General features: G+C 42.9%; 1 protein-coding gene across 1 annotated transcript in view; it reads left to right on the top strand.

The window, feature by feature from the left end:
* Positions 1 to 24,273, top strand: part of VIPR1 (vasoactive intestinal peptide receptor 1) — a 104,206-nt gene that overhangs the window by 40,064 nt on the left and 39,869 nt on the right. Inside the window, exon 3 of the mRNA XM_089533721.1 lies at positions 17,244 to 17,351. Within this exon, the coding sequence (XP_089389847.1) occupies positions 17,244 to 17,351 (108 nt within the window). The remainder of the gene's footprint in view (positions 1 to 17,243; positions 17,352 to 24,273) is intronic.

The raw sequence follows: 24,273 nt of genomic DNA on the forward strand, positions 1-24,273 counted from the left end.
AGCATAACTCAGATCTTTTCATGCAGATTGCTGCAGGTGCTTTGAAACTTGGCTGCATAACACACAAACACAAAACACATACACACACACACACAACACACACGCACATACATATTTTTAAGCGCATTGCCGACACAGTGGTTCCCCGTTTTTTTTCCATGTGTTATGTAACGTTCCCAGGGCACAACAGAAACAGATATTTCGGGGAGATTCAGAAAGTATAGAAAGTAAGGGTTTCTCTCTTTTCAGGGACTGAAAGTTTTAATTTGAATTACAAAGAGCTTGGGACAGTTGCACAATGGGACAACTGATGGCCACATTGACAAATGCACACTCAATTGTACACTGTGGCATTCTGCAGGAAGATAGCGCAGCATAAGCACTGTGTAGCTATGAGAACCAGTGTGGTACAGTGGTTTGAGCACTGGATTCAAATCCCTGCTCAGCCATGGAAAAGCATTGGTTGACCTTGGGAGCAAATCATATTCTCAGAACCTCAGAGGAAGGCAAAGGCAAACCCCCTCTGAACAAAACTTGCCAAAAAACCCTTGCAATCAATTCGCCGTAGAGTTGCCATAAGTCAGAAACAACTGGAAGGCACACAACAGCAACCAAGCTATGTGAATGTCGGTTTGCAATGCAGAAACATGATGTAGATCTCACCCATGGTCTTCTATGGTGCTGGTTCTTCTACCCCATCATCAGAGCTGGGAAAGATCCTTTTGGAGACTGCATCTCCCAGAATCCCCCTGTCAGTGTGAACATGGAATCCCGCAGTCAGCACGGCCATCGGTCATGGCTGGCTGGGGATAATGGGGACTGTAATCCAAGCTCAACTTTCTAAGGCCATGGCGGACTCTGTGTGTGTTTTGGAAGTACAGAGGAATAACTGCAAGAATTAACAAATGGACATGAACCCTGACCCTTCATGTTATTTTCATGCAAATTTGCAGGAATGGGGTCTGGAAAAGATCTTATCTCAAATATTACAACATAAGATTCCTTTATGACAGCTTTCTACCTCTCCCTACCCCTTTTAAAACCAATCACATAGTGTCTTTTCAAAGCGGATATAGCAAAGCATTTGCAGTGGGGGGAGTTTTTAAAAAATTAACGCTGACAGAAAGGTTAATGGGATTTTAAATGAAGCATCTGTTCTATTCTATTCTGTGTCTTGTTTGTAGCGTGGCAAGATAAGAAATTAATTAATACATCTTTGCTTCCTCGGAGATGAGACATACATTTTCACACTTGCGATCTGGGGAAAGGCAGGACTGCTTTCTGGGGTACTGAAAAATTAATCTCGGAAACTTTTGAAGTTGATTTGTAGACTGAGAGATTTCACGTCTGGAACACATCATTTAAAAGAAAAAATCTCTATTAAAGGGAGGGTTCTATATTTGATGTCAGATGTTGGAAGTACCAAAAGCTTTCTCTATTGTCCTACCAGGAGAGAGCATAGTAAGGATGTCAGTCTAAGGATGAGACAAAGGAAGGACATTTTGACAAAACCACATCTGCCTTCAAAAGCACCCCCTCCATTTTTCACAGATTTTACTTTTTCAGAAACGCACAGTCAATTCTACAAATGAGGAATGTGTGTCTTCTCCCCAACTTTCCTTCCATGTCGATCCATGGTTGTAGTTTAAAGATGAACATGAAAGTAATATTATCTAGGGTTTTCCATGGCTGTGGCTCTGATGCCATTTTCTATGCTGGAATTGTCATATTTTACTCAGAGACAGGAATGAAATCACCTTAGAATCATAGAATCATAGAGTTGGGAGAGACCCCAAAGGTCATCCAGTCTAACCAGATGCCATCAGAGCACTCCCTGTGACACAGGGCCATCCAGCCTCTGTTTAAGAACCTCCCAAGAAGGAGACTCCATAACTCTCCAAGGCACCATATTCCACTTTTGTACAGCTCTTACCATCAGGAAGTTCTTCCTTGTTTGCAGATGACACCAAATTTGGAAGAGTAGCTAATGTCCCAGAGGAGAACATCAAAATTTAAAATGACCTGAATAGATTAGAAAGATGGGATAAAACTAAGAAAATGAATTTCAACACAGAGAAATGTAAGGTACTGCATTTAGGTGGAGAAAAATGAAATACATAAATATAAGACAGGGGACATCTGGCTTAACAAGATGACATGTGAAAGGGATCTAAGAGTCCTAGTAGACCATAAACTGAACATGAGTCAATAGTGTGATGCTGTAGCTAAAAAAAAAAGTCAATGTGATTCTAAGCTGCATCAATACAGGTATATTGTCTAGATCAAGGGAAATAATAGTGCCACTCTATTCTGCTTTGGTCAGACCCCACCTGGAATATTGTGTCCAGTTCTGGGCACCGCAATCCAAAAGGGATGTTGAGATGCTGGAGTGTGTCCAGAGTAGGACCAAAATGGTGAAGGGTCTGGAAATCATGCCTTATGGAACTGGGTATGTTCCACTTGGAGAAGAGAAGTTTAAGAGGTGATATGATAGCCCTGTTTAAATGTTGGGAAGGATATAATATGGAAAAGGAGAGTAAGCTTGTTTTCTGCTACTCTAGAGAACAGGACCTGAAACAATGGATTCAAACTCTAAGAATAGAGATTCTACCTCAACATTAGGAGGAACTTCCTGACAATGAAGATTTTCACACCAGCACTTACCATGGGTTAAGTGCCAGTAAAGCACTGGTAAAACATCCCTAAAGCACAAGGGTCTGAAAGCCAGTCACACTTCTGAAACATCAGTGAAGCATCACCTCACTTCTACCATCCTTGAATCGTTTGCAGAGCAGCCATTTCCTATTAACGGGAACTTTGCATTAATAGGAAATGGCTGCGCTGCAAATGATTCAAGGATGGTAGAGGTGAGGGGATGCTTCACTGATGTTTCAGAAGTGTGACCGGCTTTCACACCTTCATGCTTCAGGGACGTTGTTAAGATGCTTTACCGGGACATAACCCACTGTAAGCACCAGTGTGAAAATCTTCAGAAAGAGCTGTTCAACAGGGAAAGACGCTCCCTTGGAGAGTGGTGGAGCCTTCTTCTTTGGGAGTTTTTAAACAGAGGCTGGATAGCCATCTGTCAGGAGTACCAGTACTTTGATTGCATCTTCCTGCATGGCAGAAGGGGATTGGAGTAGATGGCCTTTGGGGTGTCTTCCAATTGTATGATTCTATGGCCCGGGACAGACTGCCTGAAAAGGGCAGCCTGCCAGTGGCCTAATTCCCTCCGGAGTAAAAAGAACCTGGAAAAACCAATGGCGCACTCACAACCTGTGCAATGTGTGTTGCCACACAGTGCTTACATCACAATGGTGTATACGGGATGCCGCCATTGTTACGTTGCCACTCCGTACTAGGGTTAGGGACCATGCAGTTGCCGCATGGTCCCTAACCCTAGTATTGCTGCCACCACACCACAAAGGGCCCATCTGTATCAGGCCTATGATCCCCTTTTTAGGTGGAATCTCTTTGCCTGTTGTTGCACCTATTGCTCTGTGTCCTGGTCTCTGAAGAAGCAGAAAACAAGCTTGTCCCAACCTTAATATAACATCTTTTAAAATATTTTAACACGGTTATCATGTCATGTCTTGACCTTCCCTTCTCCGGGCCAAACATGCCCAGCTCCCTAAACCAAACCTTGCAAAACCTAAGTACTGGTCTAATGAAGTTGTCAGAATGAAAGGGTGGATTCACTTAACTCAATGTTCCTTTATGTTCTTCCCATTCCTTTGCCATGGAATTATATGCAGGTTTGGGCATTGTACCATTGGGCAGACATGGCCTCTGAATCCCACTTTAAGTGGTGTAGTTTGACACCCTTTAAGTGTTGTAACTCTATCCTATGGAGCCCTGTGATTTGGAGATTTATAAGGTCTTTAGCTTTCTCTGCCAAAGACTACTGGTGCCCAAAACAACTAACTTTCCCAGTGCCTGTTGCAAGAATGAGGACAGGCTCATTTTCATTGTGTTCTTGTTGTTGTTGTGTGCCTTCAATTCATTTCTGACGTATGGCAAGATTAAGATGAACCTATCATGGAGTTTTCTTGGCAAGATTTGCCTAGAGGAAGTTTGCCATTGCCTCCCCTTGAGGCTAAGAATGTGACTTGCCCAAGTTTCACCCAGTGGGTTTCATGGATGAGCGGGGATTTGAACCCTGGACTCCAGAGTTGTATTCCTGCACTCAAGCCACTACACCATGTTAGCTCACCACTTTCATTGACCCTCAAGCTAAGCCTTTGTGAACCACAATTCAGATTTATGTTATCTGATGACAGGCTTGATATTACAGGTGCCTAAGTGACAAAATTGTGTTTCCGCTTGGCCCCAATTACTGGTTGTCTTTGAGGAGGAAAGCCAAGAGAACCAATTCCTCTCCATCAGGCCTCCCTCTACCACGTCGTAGCTTTGTTTTGTTTCAGGTCTCGTTCCAAAAAGGGATGACATTTTATTTTCTCAATTGCTGCAGTTGAACCGGGTGGTTTATTTTTGCTCCATCAGCTCCAAAGGCAACAGCGTACGCACGAGCCAAAAAGGATGAAGTCTCCCGTGTTTGTTTGACTGGAGGAAACCAGCTGTCCTCTAGCTTTTTGGGATCAGCAGCTGTTAGCAAACAATGCTCTCTCTCTCTCTCTGTTTTTTTTTTGTTTGTTTTTTTTTGCAAGGAAGGAAGATATTTTTTTTAATTTGGAGACTTGTAACATTTGGAAGGGCTGCCTACCACCCACCCACCCCTTCCTTCCTTGGAGAATAATATGCAGAGATGTTCAACCTTCACCCTCTCAACCAGTGGGGAATTAAATAGATGGATGCTCTTCATGCAGAGATTAATAGCAATATGTCAGAGGCGTGCGGTGGTTATCCCCTCTGGAAATCTGTACCTTTTTATTTTTATTTTAGGCAGATGGATTAGTTTTGCTCAGAGCTTGCAACATCCAGAGTCTTCCAGCCTGCTTGGTTGCCATGTCGGCTGGGAGAATCTCGGAGCTGTAGTCTAAACCAGTACCTTTTCCGAGTCTTGGTTTAGTTGCCAGCTTATACATGTTTTGACACACTTCTTTGCCATGTTCTGAAACTTAGCAGGAGTTTAATGCAGGGCAATTGAAGGTTTGGTTGAATTCTGAGTACTGTATTCATCCATTCCTCCATCAAATCACAGAATCACAGAGTTGGAAGAGACCACAAGGGACTTCCAGTCCAACCCCTTGGCTAAATATCAATCTAATACATATGTAAAACAGTAGTTTAAGTGATCATATTTGAGCCATAAACACAAAGAAACAATGTTGATCTAACCAGAATTTTAAAATTTGTTCCCATATAGTAAATTCCTGAAAAGCAAAAACAAAAGTATCCTTTCAGAATGACCACTGCTATCAGTAGCAGACAAATAACTAAAGGATTGTACCTGGCTAATCTGTGCTTTGGTTCATTTTTCTTTGCATAGTCCAGGGAGTCATAGATCATGCCAAAACCTGTTGTCTCCCCACCCTTGAAATGAAGCCAAAAACAAAAATGACATCTGGTGTTGTCTTGTACATTTTAGCCAACTTTTCAAAGTTTGGACTGAGAGCCTGGAACATATCTGCTGATGTGCTCAGTAACACAAACCAGTGGTGCCCCTGCCTATGGGATGGGCCATCTGCTCTGAATGTTAGTCTGAACTTATAAGCCTCTATGCAAGTTAGTGAACCTGTTTTGGTCATGGATTTCAGTACCTAAACTGTCTCTTTTAAAGTCTGGACTGAAACCCAAATCAGATTCACTGCCCCACTGACATGGAAGCCATCAGCAGCCACTGAAGGACAGCACACATATAGTCAGAAATTTGGTACAGATACCCATATCCTAGGGAGAGCCAGTGTGGCATAGCGGTTTGAGTGTTGGACTATGACTATGGAAACCAGGATTTGATTCCCAGTTTGGCCATGAAACCCACTGAGTGACCTTGGTGAAGGCACACTTTCTCAGCCTCAGAGGATGGCAAAGGCAAATCTCCTCTGAAGAAACTTGCCCAGAAAACCCCAAGATCGCTTCGCCTTAGGTTGCCATAAGTCAGAAACGATATGAAGGCACACAAGAACAACAAATTGTCATCCCCACTGCCAGAAGACCTGACTTCAAAATCTTTTCTCCCTGTACATAGATTTGGACTTGCCACAATTAGACGTATGAAGGATTGGGGAGCGGCGGGGACAGAAAAACTGGAGGAAGGAAGATGGCTTTTTAAAAATTGTTTTTCCATTATCCACGAAGCCTCTTTTTTTTCCCCTAGAAAAAAAATTGGAGCAGGAGGGATGGAATATGGATGGCAAATGAATGAATATTCATTCCATCCCAGCCTTGAAGACCCTAGATCTGTTCAGCCTCTGTGGAATATTACTGGTTAAATTGTGCAGGAAGATGTTGGAATTGTAGTTATGAAAGCTGTAGTTATTGTTGCTTCTGCATCCAAAGTAAATATTTGGCTTTTGATAAAGAAAAGCTTGCAATTTTTGGCTGGCGGGTGGCTTATTTTCCCCCCTCTCTCCCTGCTCTCTTCTAGTGGAACAGCCACAGCCAGTTGAATTTCACATCTCGGTTTGGCTGATGGTCTCCTTTCACACCGTATGCCAGATAGTGTAAGGCTTTTGCTTTTAAGAAGATTGTGACTATGAGCAGATCCATCCTTGCAGCCTTGATCTTGGAAGCGATCGATATCCAGGCAGACCGATCCCAAGCATGAGTGCTATTTATGCTGTTTTGCAAGAAACAATGTGTGTTATTCACGGCCTACCTATGATGGATGACTTAATGCTCAGATATTGATTAGAAGCTCAGAGAACCATTTTCAAAAGTGCTGTGTAGATTCCTTTGTCTCCTGGGCCAAAGTTTTGAGATATATAGCAAGCTGTTCTCACCTTTCTCTTATGGTGATGGGCCAAAGTAGACATGCTAGCCATAGTGATAGTCACATGGACAAATAATTATGGTATACCTCAGGCATGATATAGTGATTTGAGTGTTGGATCACAAGATCTGGAGGCCAGGGTTCGAATCCCAGCTTGGCCATGCTCTTCCCACAACCACCAACAAGACACCAGTCTTGTCTCCTCCTGGTTTAACATACCTAGCTCCCAACATTGTTCCTTATATCTTGGGTTGCATCTACACCAGTGGTTCCCAAACTTTAGCCTTCCTGATGTTTTGGACTTCAGCCCTCAGAATTCCTGACTGTTGGCCAAGCTGGCTGAGGCTTCTGGAAGTTGAAGTCCAAAACACCTGGAGGACCAAAGTATACAGCTAATGCAATTTGACCCCACTGTAACTGCTATGGCTCTATCCTACAGAATGCTGGGGCTTGTAGTTTTGTGAGACACCAGAGCTCTTTGGCAGAGAAGGCTAAACACATTGTAAAATTACTTCTCCCAGGATTGCGCTGGATGGAGCTACAACATTTAAAGTGGTGCCAAAGTGCATTATTTCTACAGTGTAGATAGACTCTTGGTTTCCAGATCTTTGATTATCTTGGTCACCTTTTTCTAGATACATTCCAGCTTGTTGATATCCTTCCTGAGCTGCATCATATTGAATCTCATTGATTCAAGGGATCTACTCTAGTTAAGCATCTTACAATTGTAATCAGGCCCAAATCTATCATCCCTGCTCCCAAGCGCCCGGGGTTTCCATGACTAGCTCCAAAACAAGGAACAAGATGGATTGACAGTGCTTTATTTTCCTAATGCACACACCATACTTTTTGCCAAGCGCATATTTGAAATGAGGCTTAGCGTGGCATATCTCCCACATAGAAGCCATCAAGATCAGGCAGGTTGATCCCTTTCTTTGAAAGTTTTTCTCCTCACCTGTTGTTTGAATAGGTGCTTGGGCAAGCACAAAGCGGATTTAGCAACCGGCAGCATATACCTCCCTGACTACACACACCAACCAGATCTATTCTAAGAATCTAAAACTAGCCCCACTCCCGCCAGCAAATAGGAATAAGCCAGGCATTTGAAAATAAACATTGACAACCTAGAGAGAAGGATTTCAAAAGCAAACATGAGCTCTCCGGTTGGTATGCTTTTGACAATGCTTCTGCTTCTGACTCTCACACCGGAGACTGTTGGTGGGAAGGGTGGGAATATCGGTCTGCCGCACCCCAATCGATAGGCCAGGTTTAGGGGATTTTTATGATCCCTACATATTCCCTACACCATTTCATTTGTAAGGATCATGAATATGAATCAGACTGTGTCTAGGATGCAGAATTAATGCAGTTTGATACAGCTTTAACTGCCATGTCTCAATGTTATGGAATTCTGGGATATGTAGTTTTGTGAGATATTTAGCCTTCTCTTTCAGAAATCTCAGGGAATACCCTTCCACAGGGCATTCAACTAGCTTCCTCTCTCCTCTCTGTTTTGCCAGCAAGCAAAGATCTTCTGCGCAGGAATACATAATAGAGCCAGTGTGGTGTAGTGGTTTGAGCATTGGAATATGGAGGGCAGGTTTTGATTCCCCGCTCAAGCATAAAAGACCACCTTGGGCAAGTCACACTCTCTCAGCCTCAGAAGATGGCAATGGCAAACCCCCTCTGAAGAAACTTGCCAAGAAAACTCTATGACTTTGAGGCACTTGACAAAAACAGTTTTAATCTGTTTTTAACTGTCCTCAGTGTTTCAAGAGGAGTTTTGTTTAATGCTTTTTAAAACCTTTGTACACTCGGTCCTCCGTACCCACAGATTCTTTAACTACGGATTCCAAGCATCCACGGCTTGAACATATATATTTTTAAAAAATACCAATTCCAATAAGCAAATCTTGATTTTGCCATTTTATATAAGGGATACCATTTTACTACGCCACTGTATTTAATTTAACTCCCATTGGTTTTGGTATCCACAGGGGGTCCTGGAATCAAATCTCAGTAGATACCAAGCCCAATGTAATCTCATTGTTTTAACATACATCGTAAGCCACTTTAGGTCCCATCTGGGAGAAAAGAGGAATATACCTTAATCAAATAAAACAAACCCCTTTAGAGTCTTTATCCATATCCACAGGCTCCAAATTCGCAGATTCAGCTCATCACAGACTTAAAATATTAAGTCTACGAAAGTTCATACTGCCAACTTTTTTCTGTTAACCTCAAAGGTGCTACAAGATCTCTCTAATCAAAATATTTATGTTGTATTACATTGTATGTTAGCAAATTCCTATCCCCAAGAGAACGGAATCAAATCCTTGGCCTTCAGTCTTAGTCGCATCTCTGTTTCCAGGCTCAAATTTTGTTGCTGGAGACTCTTGGATGGCTGTCTGCCTATCATTTCACAGAGTCATGCTCCTGCTTGAATTCTCTCATTGCTTCACTTCTCACCTTGAGGAACTGCCCTGAGCTTCAGATTGACAAAAGTCAGGCTGACAGGCCAAAGCACCAGATAGAAATGTGACCATCCAAGCGGAGTTAAACAGCCAATCTATTTGTGCTGACTCTGCTGTGGACTGAAACACCAGCACCCCAGATTCCCCACCACTACCATAAACAAACAAAGAAACCAGCTGCAATGAAAATTAATATATTTGGAAGCTGGGTTCACGAAGAATATACACACAAATATATCTGTATAATAGCTTAAATGCAAAAACCAGGGATCATTCAAACATTGGGGGTTTTTAGCGCAACAATGCGAATCATCTCACTCATGCATTCTGGGTTTGTTATTCATACTGTGGAACGGCATCGATCACATTGCTGTGAGTTTGGTTGTGCACATGCAAGCATCCAAATAAAGATGGAGCTGATGATGCAAATGCATTCGGAACCTCTTTTTTTGTATGCAGCATTTTATCCCGGTTCTATTCAGCTCTATCCACATTGGTTATTCATGCTATCAATGATGCGGATCTTTTTTAAACACTTGGGGGGGAAGCAGTATTGATTATCCCAGATTAAGTGGGGGTTTTGGCAGCTGTCCCCCAGCTTAATTGAGTGCATTTAGGATGCATGTGAACAATGAAGGTTTAACCCAGATTCATCCTGAATTATTTTCACAGGGGTAGCTGGTGGATCTGCTATGGGGAGGGGGGGTAAATCTACTCTGTCTCATAACACTCCTTTTTTAAAAACCAAAAAAATCATTTTTATTAAACTTAAACGGAACCATAAACACATTTTATACAGACAACTAAAACCTATATATACCAACAACAAGAATGAAAGGAAACCTAGCTGTACAGCTAAACAAAGACACACTAGTGACTCCCCCCACCTCTACTGATGGATATGTACCACTATTACTATGTCACTGTATTACTAAATTGTTATACAGTTGGCTTTCCATTTTCACAGAGGATCCATTCCAGACCCACCCCTCACCCCCCATGAAAATAGAGGCTCGTGCTTATTCAACCCCATAGGCTGTAAATAGCAGAGGTTGTCCCTCTGCACATATTCAAGGAAGCAGATCTCAGATCCGCGAGTTAGGAGGAGCAACCGTACTGTATTACTATATCACTACCATAATATATTATGTAATATCACTATATTGCTACATTACTACACCAACGTGGTGTAGCGGTTTGAGCACTGGACTACAGTTTTGGAGACCAAGGTTTGAATCCCTGCTTGGCCATAGAAACCCACTGGAGGTCCTTGAGCAAGTCACACTCTCTCAGCCTCAGAGACAAAGGCAACAAACAGCTCTTACCATCAGGATGTTCTTCCTAATGTTGAGGTGGAATCTCTTTTCCTGTAGCTTGAATCCATTGCTCCATGTCCTAGTCTCTGGAGCAGCAGAAAACAAGCTTGCTCCATCATCAATGTGACATCCTTTCAAATATTTAAACATGGCTATCATGGCACCTCTTAACGTTCTCTTCCCCAGGTTAAACATACCCAGCTCCCTAAGCCAAACCTTGCCAAATCAGGTCTTCCCAAATGATAGGGGAATTTGAACTCACCTCCGATGCTGGGAGAACAAAACAAAACATTTAAAGAAGCAAACAATACATTTGTAGAAATAAGCAACCAAACTGTACCATTTCTGTTCGATTTGAGTTTTTCCTATACCAAATGAAGATAGTTTTTTGTGGGTTTTTTGGACTGGAAGAGTTTATACCTGACGTTTCACCTGCATCTGTGGCTAGCATCTTCAGAGAATGGTGGCATGGAGGTGGGAGGGGGGTATATACAAATACAAAACAAGCAAATGCAACAAATACAAAAATAAACATTATTTCCCATCTTACCGTACGTTTTGGTTCATTTCAGGAAAAAATATTTTACAGTTTATTATTGTTTATATTTTGAATTTGATATTTATAGGGGCACCAAAAATCTTTTAAGTGCTTAGAGTCTCTAAAAGTCTTAATCCACCCCTGGTTGGTATAAAAATTAATATCATCATGATTATCATCATCTTCTTCAATTCATTCTCACAACAACCTTGTTAAGCAGGCCAGGCAACAGGGTGAGCAATCTGGGATTGAATTATAAAGTCCAGTTATTTAGAAAGACATCCATTTGTCAAAAGCCATCAATTAAAGCCCAGTTGTCTACACCGAAAGGCCAAGTCTCATGGAAGAGCCATAATCCAGGAGCATGTTTCCAACATGACATGCTATTCAACAGGACAATGATTTTGTTAATTAAGGTTGTTTGACAGCATCCTTTCATATTACATTCGGACACTGTGACAACGCAGCCTTGCTGTCTTGATCAAATTTATTACAAACGCTTTCACAGCAAGCCACCATCCATATTATATTAATGAATTTCCAAGAGCCCCAGTTAATAGCAGGCATTTGAAAATGCCTTTACTAATCAGAGTTTCTCAGCAGAGCTTATATGTCCAGCTATTCCGTTGCAGTGAAAAGAATCTTAAGAAGCCAAGGGATATTTGCACCGTGCCAGTTGCAGCCCTTTCTTCTTATATAAAGGTAGCCAAACTAGATAATAGCTTTACAGATTGCCAGATTCCCTCTGATATAAATGAGAGTGGTACTCAGGGGCATTGATCTGAGCCTCTCTCCTGACTGACTTCAATGAAGTGGATGTTTCTGCTTCATGCGGACAGATCGCTCTGTTCCTGGATTGTGTCAGCTTCACCTGTCCTCACTCATGCATCCATTCTACCTTGTTTTCAGCAAATCTTTTGAAAAGCATAAATGGTGTACTTTGGCTCTGCACATCTTATACACTGTGTGCATGTACACGCATAGTGGCATTGCATACACAGCTCTCTTTCCGCCACCTTGAATGGAGTGCAGATATTCCACATCAGACAAAGATCTCCAACTACTTCATAGGAGAACGTTTGCATGCATAAGTCACAACAGGATTCCAGCCTTTGAGTCCACAATTCAGATCCATCATTCCTTACCATTTTAGGTGTCAGGTCTGTCCCCTTTCCCACAATTTTCTGCTTTAAAAGTTCTCTTAATCGCCTTTGACATTTGGTGGTGCCTCGAAGCCATTGGATTTTGCGTCCCTCCATCACATGGAGATGGAAAGAAAATGATTGCCCATGTGAGGACACACAACAGGGGTGAACAAAGCATGGCACGTGGTCCCCATCTGGAGCCTTTGGAACACACCTTTGTGCCCCTTGAAGCCCACCAGCCATCCCCCAATCTGGCCTAAATTTTTTAAAATATCCACAAGATCTCCAGGAAACATTTGCCCCAAAATACCCAGAAGATTCCCCAAATGTGTAAGGAAATGCAAAAATGCCCACACAAGCACATGGAACCCCATTCTAACCCCCAAACACCCCTGTTTTCCTCTGCTATCCTTAAAATGGTGACCAGAATTGATGTTATACCCTCCCTCCATCACATGTTGCTTCCTGTCACCATTTTGAGAGGGACTGCAGAGGAAGATGGAGGTGTTTGGAGTTGCTAGAGGAGAGTGCATCCCATAGGGATGTGGGGAAATTGCTCCTTGGCTCCCATTCAGTTGCCCACCCCGACTTACAGCTTCTTAGCTACACTGTGGTTTCCCACTGGAGATGAAACACCTGGATAAGTTAACACGCCTCTGCCTGTATCACACTCAAATACTCCCACAACACTTGCAAACTGTGGAATTTTCCCCTTGCACAGTTTTTTCATGACTCATCTACACTGTATTTACTTTTCTCGCCTGAGGAGCAAAGATAATCCAAGTATTCATGTCTTTTTGTCTCTAGTCACACGTTTGGGATTGTGTTTTTAATCAAAAGGGATGTATTTTAGATCCAATGGGATGCATTTGTGATGAAGAAACCTGAGATCTTTAGTACAATTTGATGTGACTTTTAGAGTTCTGCAAATCCTGCAAATGAAGGACAGTTTTCCAAGTACATGCCATGTTTTAGATACATTGCTGGTCTGATAAGTTCATGGTGACCCTGTGGATGAGACATCTCCAAGACCCCCTGTCCTCCACTGCTCTGCTTAGGTCCTGCAAACTCATTCCTGTGACCTTCATGATTGGAGTCTATCCATCTCTTTCTGCTACTTTCTACCTTTCCTAGAATTATTGTCTTTTCTAATGATTCATGCCTGGTGAAAGTATGACAGCCTCAATTTGGTCATCATGGCTTCAAGAGATTTCCCATTTGATCAGTTCTAGGACCCATTTCTTTGTCTTTTTGGCTGTCCATGTTATCCTCAGCACTCTTCTCCAGCATCACATCTCAAATGAGTTGATATTCTTTCTGTCTGCTTTCTTTACTGTCCAGCTCTCACATCCATACATGGTGATGGGAAATATAGTGGCTTGATGCTCTGTTATATATCTTTTCTCTTTAAGATTTTGTGTTGTTCTTTCATAGCTGTCCTTCCCACTCCTAGTCTTCTTATTTCTTGACTGCAAATCACCATTCTGATCAATGTTTTAGCCTAGCTACAGGAACCCTTTAACTATTTAGTTAACTATGTTCAAACTTCTGCAGTTTTCTCTAGCTATTTTTCATCCTGGCTGAAGCGACCAGCTTCAAAATCTCTGAACAGTCTGCATCTTTGAATGTGTCAGAAACCAGGCTGGTTCTGTAGCAGCCATACCTGTTTTGGTCAGAAGGTTTTTTTCAGGAAACCAGGGACAAGATTGCATTTAACACTGCCAGAGCATCTGGTTTTACCAGCGTACTTACACAGAGGTCTAAGAATAGGGTGATGGCATGGGAGGGGTTTTACTACCCCCTCCAACCAAACTTTTGGTGTTGGGGAGCAGATTTATTGCCCAGCTGCCATTACACAGTTTGGGGAAAATGATGGCAGATGTAGGCACTACATACCATGTTATGTTATGTTGCAAAACATAGTGATGCTAACATAACTCCAAGGTGCAATAGTTCAATTCTCCAAGACAGGGGCATCATTAGGGTGTGCTAGAAGTGTGGACTGCACCAGGTGACATTTCAAAGGGGGGTGTCACCTAGTGCACTGGTAGGAAGGGGCTACCTTTTGGGTCTGATGGGTCCGCTGCCTGGGCAGGAAAGCAAATCTTCTGGCCAGCAGCTCTACCAGAATCAGAGAAGGCTGTTGAAGAGAAGATGGGAGGTATTAAAAAATGATCCACACTGGTTGTCAAATATATTAGGTACACCACTGCTCCAAGAGGGTTCTGGCCCATCTTTTCTTGTTTGCTCCCAGTACTGAAGCCTCATCCAGTCACCATGGAAAAATAGCCTGTGATCAGCCTGGAAAAAGGAATGGTTGGTTGACGGCCTAATGCTATGACAGCAAACATAGGTATCCTGTGTGCTCTTCCTCTTCCCTACAGGACAAGGCTGTGAGTGATTGCATGGATTTTGGAAAGCAATGCAGGGATAAAAGATGCAGTGCAAGTAGAGTTTAAATGCTGCATCAAAGTTTCGTGTGCGGTTTCGCATCCCTTGCACTTTGCTATCCTGAGTCATTTCAGGTCTCTTTTTTTAGAATGCCCGTCTCACTCTCTTTTCCTCTGAAGTCAAGATTGCCTAATGTAGTGACTCATTCCCTTTCTTATAATATCAACATGCTTTCTGAAAGCAGCTCTGGATAGCAAAATGAGACTGACTCAGCGGGAAAAAAATTAGAAATATCTATTTAGAGCAATGGTTCTCAATCTGTGGGTTGCGACCCCTTTGAGGGTCAAACAACCCTTTCACAGGGGTCACCTAAGACCATAGGAAAACAGCCCTTTCACAGGGGTCACCTAAGACCATAGGAAAACAGACCTTTCACAGGGGTCACCTAAGACCATAGGAAAACAGCCCTTTCACAGGGGTCACCTAAGACCATAGGAAAACAGACCTTTCACAGGGGTCACCTAAGACCATAGGAAAACAGCCCTTTCACAGGGGTCACCTAAGACCATAGGAAAACAGACCTTTCACAGGGGTCACCTAAGACCATAGGAAAACAGCCCTTTCACAGGGGTCACCTAAGACCATAGGAAAACAACCCTTTCACAGGGGTCACCTAAGACCATAGGAAAACAGACCTTTCACAGGGGTCACCTAAGACCATAGGAAAACAGCCCTTTCACAGGGGTCACCTAAGACCATAGGAAAACAGTCGCCAAATCAGAGTTATGAAGTAGCAACGAAAATAATTTTATGGTTGGGGGTCACCACAACATGAGGAACTGTATTAAAGGGTTGCGGCATTTGGAAGGTTGAGAACCACTGATTTAGAACATTCTGGGCTCCTCTAGTGAAGGGAGGAACTGAGGCTTCAGGGCTTTCATTCTCCGAGAACAGGAGCCCATCCACACTACACTACTATTCCACTTTAACTGTCATGGTTCCACTCTACAAAATCCTTGGATTGACAGGGTGTTGTTGTTGTTGTTGTTGTTGTTGTTGTTGTTGTTGTTATTGTGTGCCTTCCAGTCATTTCTGACTTATGGCAACTCCTGTCATGGGGTTTTCTTGGCACAATGTGTTCAGAGGAGTTGATTTTGCCTTCCCCTGAGGCTGGGAAAGTATGACTTGCCCAAAGTTATCCATTGGATTTCCATGGCTCAGCAGCGATTCAAACCCTGGTCTCCAGAGTTATAGACTAATGCTCAAATTCCTATACCATGCTGCCTTTCTGGTATATTGGCAGCGTACAGAGGAGCATTTAGAATTATCTGCCCAAGAGTTCTAGTGTTTCACCAGACTACAAACACCAGAATTCCATAGGATGTAGCTCTGGTAGTTAAGGTGGAATTGCACATGGAACAATACCTAGAGCCAGCTTGGTGTAGTAGTTCAAATGTTGGACTAGGGCACTGGGAGTGGATAGACATAAATATACAGTGGGTCCTTTGTATCTACTGGGGTTTGGTTTCAGGAACACCCCCCCACCATGGATACCAAAAGCCGTGGGTGCTCAAGTCCCATTGTATATAATAGCATGATAAAATCCTGTCCCTTATATAAAACTGCAAATTCAAGGTTTGTTTTTTGGAATTTTCAAGCTGTGGGTGGTTGAATGGATGGATGCAGAATCCATGGATATGGAAATCAAACTGTAACACAAAAATCCAGGAGCTTTCATACACTTTATTATTTGTTTGTTTGTTTGTTTCATTTGTATTCCGCCTTTCTCCAAGAAGGGACCCAGTATAGTAGCTGCAGTATAATTTCCATTCAGGGTAGCATAACTATCCATATGTGGAGATAGACTTCACCAGCACTAGGTCCCCCCCCCCCCCCCCAGAATAGAAATGTTACAGTTTCTAGATGTACTGTGAACAATGTGAAAATTGCAACCTGCAGCATTGCTATACACCCAATTCCAGCAGAATATGTCCATTACACTAGGGTGAATAATTCATCACACATGCCTAGTGTGACCTGACTCTACATATGTTATTAGCAAGATGCCAGCCAATTCTGGAATCTCTGGGCCACAGGCTCAAAAAATGTAAAGATCAGCTCCTGTATCTGTGGGGGTTTGGTTCCTGAACTTACCATAGGTCCTGGAAACCAAGGGTAATAGTGAATCCTATTCAAATAAAGGACTTCTGGTACAAGCATACCATAAAGTTGCATTGGAAGACTAGGAAATTTCTAGCGGACACTGTCTAGGCATTTTCACATACAACTCTATGGTGTCTCTTTTTCCCCTCAGCAGATATTGGTTCTGCAGATATATAACTGGAGGAAGGGTCCATATGTGTAGTCTATCTGTGAGAGTGTGTGTGTGTGTGTGTGTGTGTGTGTGTGTGTGGGCATGCTCTGAACATTAGGTCAAAAAGATTTCTTGGTTTCCATTTTGATTTAAATGGTTCTTCTCTTTTACAGGTTGCAGGAGTGACTGGGACAACATCAGCTGCTGGCCTGCAGCGCGTTTGGGCGAAACCAGAGTATTGCCCTGTCCAATTTATTTCACCTTCTTTTCTGAAACTCAAGGTAAGTGATATTGGGCAGCTACTCACACATGAAAATGAATGAGGGTTTTGGTTTGCAAGCTAGTTCATCTGAGCTCCCTTCCAGCTGGAGGTAAATGCTCTGAAAAAGTCCTGATGAGCAGGCACAACATCTGGTTATATACCCTTTGCATCCTAAGGCACCCAAAGTTGGCTTATACCCCACTGACATATTACCTTGGTTTGGACTCCAGTTCCTCAAATCCCCCAGCCAACAAAGTCACTGGCCCTGCTGGTTGTGAAATTCTGCTGGTTGCAATCCAACAAAAGTAACTTTCGCAAGTTCTGTCCATTGGCAGACAGTGGGAAAGGCTAGTGATGCTCATGAAACCTTCCTACATTGATTTTTAAGACTTATGCTTTGGAGCCCAATTACATGTTCAGAAATGTCACATTATTTCCCTGGAGCAGTAGTCTGTTCTACAAATACAGCACAATAAGGTAGTAGTCATTGTTATTGTTGTTGTATATCTTCAAGTCATTTCTGATTTATGGCAATCCTAAGGCAAAGCTATCGTGGAGTTTTCTTGGCAAGATGTATTCAGAGGAGGTTTTCCATTGCCTTCCCCTGAGGCTGAGAGTGTGTGACTTGCCCAAAGTCACCCAGTGGCTTTCATGGCTGAGTGGGGACCCAAACCCTGGTCTCCAAAGTCAACATCCAGTACTCAATCCACTACACCATGCTAGCTCTCAATGTGTTAGGCAGGTTGCACCAAAGTTCCTGAAATGCCTCCATGACCCTCAGAGAGATCATTTGGGGAAAATACTTTATTTAGGTCTCCTGAGGGTGCTAATGTGGCCTCCAAGCCTTTCACAGTTTCCCATCCCTTGTCTAAATCTTACTGTTAGAAGAGAGACATTGAATCTGTTGGGATAACCTTCATGTTGCTTTGCCCTTCAACAGTGGATCTCTGCTCCCAGATTCTTTTCAAATTCCACAGAGCTGGTCTTAGACTCAGAATTTGTGGCACATTGGAGGCTTTCATTGGAGGCATGAAGGCTTGTGAAGAAAGTTCACAAAGTTTCTCATCCTTGATGAGAAAGGGTGTTTCAGTGCATCAAGGTACCCTGCTGAGAAAATGGTATGAACCTTTTCACATTCCAGGGCTGTTTTTATGAAACATTCATCTGCAAAAAGAAGAAAGAAAGTAAGAAAGAAAGAAAGAAAGCTGAGTGTGTGCAAAAAATTCACAATCATTTTTTAAATGCAGGAAACAGTATTGTTTGCAAAATGCATTGACTTTCAACCAAAAAAAAATTGTAAAAATGAATTTTTCAGGGGGGGGGGGAGTTTCAAACAGAAAAAGCAGCCAAAAATGCAGCAAAAACTGTTGGAAACTTGCCCAGCATGTGGAGATTTGTACCTCCATGTAAGATTGAGATAAGCAAATATTTACATGCAAATGAACTACCTATTCCATACAGGACAATCCAGAACTAGAGCATGTTAGTTGGTTGCAGTAAAAACAAGTTAGCTTTATTACAGCATAAGTTTCTCTGGCTAGAACAAGTTTAATCACACAATTATGTCGCCTCAACATCCTTTCTTTTCAATAGTTAGAATTCTTTCTGCCTCTTGCAGCTGTTTGAAATGTTGTTCTTTAAAATTTAGGGCTTCAGTTGTGTGGCATTTTTCATCCCGCCTCTGTATATTTAAAGCAGTTTGATCCTGCTCTTCTATCAAAAAGGCACCTAGAGTGTCTTCTGGTGATTCATAAGAAAACATTCCCTGCCCACAGGCTTGCCGTCTATCTCTTTTAGCTGCAGTACTATCATAACATTTTGCAGGGTTTGGGCTTCCTGCAAGTTTAGAGATCTTCTGAGAGGCCTTCTTCTCACGAGATGCAATGGGTGCATCTGCACAGTAGAAATAATGCAGTTTGAAACCACTTTTACTGCCATGGCTCTATCCTACAGCACCCTGGGATTTGTAGTTTTCTGAGGCACCAGCCTACTTTGGCAGAGAAGGCTACAATCTTGTAAAACTAGCAAACCCAAGGTGCCAGAGGATGGCACTACAACACTTAAAGTATGTCAGTCTGCATTTTTCTACAGTGTAGATACAAGCTATAAAAGCCCTGCCTCACACATTCCAACTCCTTTTGAGCTGGTATCCATAAAATTGTAGCATGATGGAGCTGGAAGAGACCCCAAGGGCCATCCTTTCCAAACCTTTCTGCCATGCAGGAAAACACAATCCAAGCACATCTGACAGATGGCCATTGAGCCTCTGTTTTAAAACCTCCAAAGAAGAAGGTTCCACCACCCTCTGAGGCAGCATATTCCACTGTCTAACAGATCTTACATCAAGAACTTCTTCCTAAGGTTTAGGCGGAATCTCATTTCATGTAGTTTGGATTGTCTTCCATAACTCAATCTGTGGAGTTTGAGATCTGCTATGCAGAGGATTCAGATCTAGAAAGGACCCTGCCTCTACATGATGGATCCCTCCCCAAATCTGAGCAGCTGGTAACAGATATGGCTGATGAGCCACTTCAGCAAGATGGGTCCCTACCAAAGCTGGAATTGATCAGACACCAAAGAGACACCCCTAACATTTACAGCACATTGACAGGAAAAGGAGCAGTGGCAAGAGTCAATGCCTCTTGCAGAAGCTTCAATGAGAGACAATGGGCATTAACCACCTGGCATCTCAAGATCAGGGGGTTATAAATCTCATAACAGCTGCTGGGAATTTTTGTTGCTGGCCACAGCTTGTTGTCCCAGGCTTTCAGTGCTCTTCCTGCTTGTGGATTTATTTGAATACCAGGCCTCTAGCCTGGATTATGTTTTACATCTCCTTGCATTTCCCTTTTGGCTTCGGTCATCCTGATTGCTGGCTTCTCGTGACAGATGCTCGGATGGCTAAGACCTTTCTCCTGTGTCTTCCTTGCTCCTCAGAGAACTCTTGGATCCTGTCTGCACTGGCCAGGGACAGTCCAAAGTATCCAAGCCCTGGAGATGCCCTGACCCTCCCCACTTCCAAAGATCCTCTGTTCTGATGCCATTCAACTGACTGCAAGCTGCCTGGCATGTCTGCCACCATCACAGATCACTTTGCATTGAGATCAGAATGGTGTCCAGCAATGATCACATGCTGGGCTGGGCATCTTATTCTGACTTCAGAGTGAGTGACTGCCAGGCATGGCAGTGGTACTAGGTAGTTCAGTGAGACACATTTTAAATAGCCTCCCTGTGTTGGGATGGAGGGCTCTAGATCTTGTTGGAAGATCTGGAACAAATAGTAAACTTTTTAAGTCTGTTATAAGGGGGGGGTGGGTATTCCCCAGTCCTGGCGCTGAATGGGCTGGACGTCTTCTAGTCTGTTCATACCAGATTTGGGGTTCAGGCATGCATCTTCCAAAAGGAAAGGGGGAAGTTGTTTTATTTGGTCTGTACAGACAGGGCCTTGCTTACCCATGTATGACCTGGTCTGGTTTAACCACATATAACTATAGTCAGCCCTCTATTTTCACAGTGGACCCATTTTCAGACCCCCCCCCCCCATAAAAACAAAGACTCGTCAATATTCAAGCCCCATAGGCTTGAATGGGGTGTGTGTCTGTGAGCGTGCAAGGAGAGCACTCACTGAATTTAATGGAGGTAATTCCTCCATGAATATTCAAGACTGCAAATCTCAAGTTCACGAGAATGGAGGGGCGACTGTAGTATGGCCTGCCTCTCCTGCCACTTGCTGCCTATAAATGCAGTGTGCTACCCCAAATTACAGTTCTGAAAACTTGACAACCCTGTTAACAAGGCAGCATTACACAACTGCAGTACTGTGTAACACTTATGAATCTCTTCAGTGTGCAGTCTTTGCCATGCTTTGCATTGTAATGAAAGCTTACCTAAATGCATGCTTTCCAACCAGTACTTGAACTGATATTCCTTTATCCTTTGAAATTCATACTCTAACATGTGGTCACATTTATGTACATTTTTTCCCTTCTTCTGTGCATCATTTTCACTCCAACTGCCTCTTCTAATGCACACATTTTGATACATGGTTTCTCCTAAGGTATGCATCTGTATGTGCTTTTCTCTAACATAGACATTACTCAATACTGATACTGATCAGAGAAATGCAATGCAGAATTTGAAAAAGTGCAAAAAGCGAAGCCCGGTGGTGCTCCAGTTCACATATTAGTTGGAGAGCGTGAAGTAGGTCGGTTCATATTAAAATGCACACTAGACAAATTTCCTCTCCATTTCTAACCCTCAGGCTGCCTGACTGCAGAGAGGGGGTGTTTCTTAGCTTGGCAGGATAGAGTTATTTTGCCTCTGCAGGATCAAGGACGAGACGAAAGGAGGCCAGACTGAGCTAAATCGCATTTGTGCCGAGCTATTATCTTCCTTTTCATTGTCACCCACATCATGTCTGGAGCATAAGCTCTGTTTCCGCTTTTTGCAAAGGTCTTTCTCCATTTTCCAAGGCAGCTGGATTCCAAGCAGCCTTCTCTTTCCATCTGTCAGGTGAAGCTCCAATAAATCACTGTCTCTTTCATTTATGTTCTTTTGCAGACGGGTTAATCCACTGGGATTGGTTCATTCCCCCTCCCCCTGCATTCTCACCAAGCTATATTTCTGCACCTGGAAATTTAACTGGATGCATTTCAGTCCTAGAAAACCTGCCACATTCTAACAGAGGGATGGGAATTATGAAGCCCTGCAGGGTTTGGAGGATTGCATCTACCAGCAACCCTAGCCAGCAGAGGCCATGGTGAAGAGCACTGCTCTACAACATCCGTAGGGCTACTTTGTTCACCCTCCCTTGTTTAATTCAATGATAGATGGGGACTGTGTGGCCATCCAGAACTTGCTGAACTACAACTCCTACAATTGGCTAGGCATGGTGGAAGTTGTTGGCCAAAAACATCTGGAAGGCCATAGTTGCCGACCCCTGCTGTAAAAAGAAATATGAAAGAACTAGACAAGATTTTAAAGTGCAAAAATATGACACCAAACACCAAAGTTAGTATTGTCCAAGCCATTGTATTTCCCATCACCATGTACTCATGCGAGAGCTGGACAGTGGAGGAAGCAGATAGAAAGAAAAGCATGATAGAAAGAAGAGATATGGTGCTGAAGAAGAGTGCTGAGAATACCATAGATGGCCAAAAAGACCAAGAAATGTTTCCTAGAGCAGCTCAAGTCTGAACACTCCCTGAAAGCCAAGAGGACTAAATTGAGTTTGTCATACTTTGGCCTTATCTTGAGAGGAGATCACTCACAAGAAAAGACAATAGTTTTAGGGAAAGTGTAGAGCAGTAGACAGAGAGATAGGCCACAACCAGATGGATAGTCTTAGTTGTGGACATGGAAATGGAGAAAGACCTTTGCATTTTATTGTAGCTCTGGTTAACTTTTGTTTGTTTGTTTTTTGTTTCCTAAAGTCCTCTGTTGTTGTTAACTTTCCTTGTGTGGGTCTGGATTCATGGCAACCCCGTGAAGGAGACACCTTCAAGCCTCCTGTCCTTAACTGTCCTGCCCAGGTCCTCCTTGTTCATGGCCATGTCCTTGATAAGTCTATCCATCTGGTATGTGGTCTACCTCTTTGTCTATTGCCCTGCTAGGTCCCTTGGAGGGCCCCTTAGACAGCCCCCCAAAAACCAATAAAATGGAAAGGGGAGGAACAGAAATGCCTGAATGTTTGCTTCTGGTTGGTATTTAAAAATCTTAAATAGTACAGTAGACCTGCAGCCCATTGAAAAGGTGAATTCATGGACGGTTTCAAGAGATTGAGCTGACGCTTGTAGAGAGGTCTTGTAGGATCTTTGAGAATAACAGAAAGAAAGAAATTGGCAGCATGAGCTTTCATAGACTTAAGTCTACTTTCCCAGATGCATTTGGCTGACCTTAATGTGACCAGAAAAATGGTACTGAGAAATTTGGCACTGTCAAGGACCACCAAAACGGAACTGAAGACAACGGCTGCATCCGCATTGCAGAAATAATCCAGATTGACACTGATTTAACTGTAATAATTTAATTAATAATTTGTTTTATTTATATACCGCTATTCCAAAGATCATAGCGGTGAACAGCAAGTAAGCTAATTAGCAAGTAAGCTAATTTGCCCCCAACAATCTGGGTACTCATTTTAGCTCCCTCCTCGGAAGGATGCAAGCCTGAGTCGAGCTTGGGCCCTTTTTGCTGGTCTTGAACTCACAACCTTGTGGTTTTGAGTGAATGGCTGCAGTACAGGCATTTAACCACTGCGCCACCAGGGCTCCTAATGACTCAGTGCTATGGAATTCTGGGAACTGTAGTTGTTGTGGTACCAGAACCTTCTGATAGAGAAAGCTAAATGTCTCACAAAACTACAGTTCCTAGATTTCCATACCATTGAACCATGACAGTTAAAATGGCGTCAACCTGGATTATTTTTGCAGTGCAGATGTAGCCAGCGTATGGCCCCAGAGTTGAAACCTGGCTGACTCTTTGTGTAATAATAACTAATTTAGCAGAAGGTTTTAGCTTTGATTTATGTGAGTGTAAATGTGACCTCCCAAACTAAGCTGTTTTTCACTGAATCCACATTTTTTGCTCTCATTTCTTGGCCTTGAACGTTTCCCCCAAAATTGATGGCTGTCTCTGCAGCCCCACTTCTATATTGAACCATGTAGAGGAGAAACATTGTCCCCGGATCATTTTGTTCTCTTTATGCCTTCCATCCCAACTGCATCAATCATGCCGATTTGCAGAAACACAGCAACAAACATAAACATTTCTTTCCCCTCCAGCCTCCGGTCCCTCATCTTTGAACCATTCCTGGAGAGTAAAAATGATGGATTTTGGACTCTTGCTTACATATTGCCAGGGAATGTCGAGTAAACACTGCATTCAGTACGGGGCCAAATGAAAAAGAGCATCAAATCCCCTGAGAAAAGAAGAGCCAGAGT

Source organism: Sceloporus occidentalis, unplaced genomic scaffold (assembly GCF_023333645.1).
Source record: "Sceloporus occidentalis isolate IW3139 unplaced genomic scaffold, rSceOcc1.0.p SCAF_7, whole genome shotgun sequence".
Lineage (NCBI taxonomy): Eukaryota > Metazoa > Chordata > Lepidosauria > Squamata > Phrynosomatidae > Sceloporus > Sceloporus occidentalis.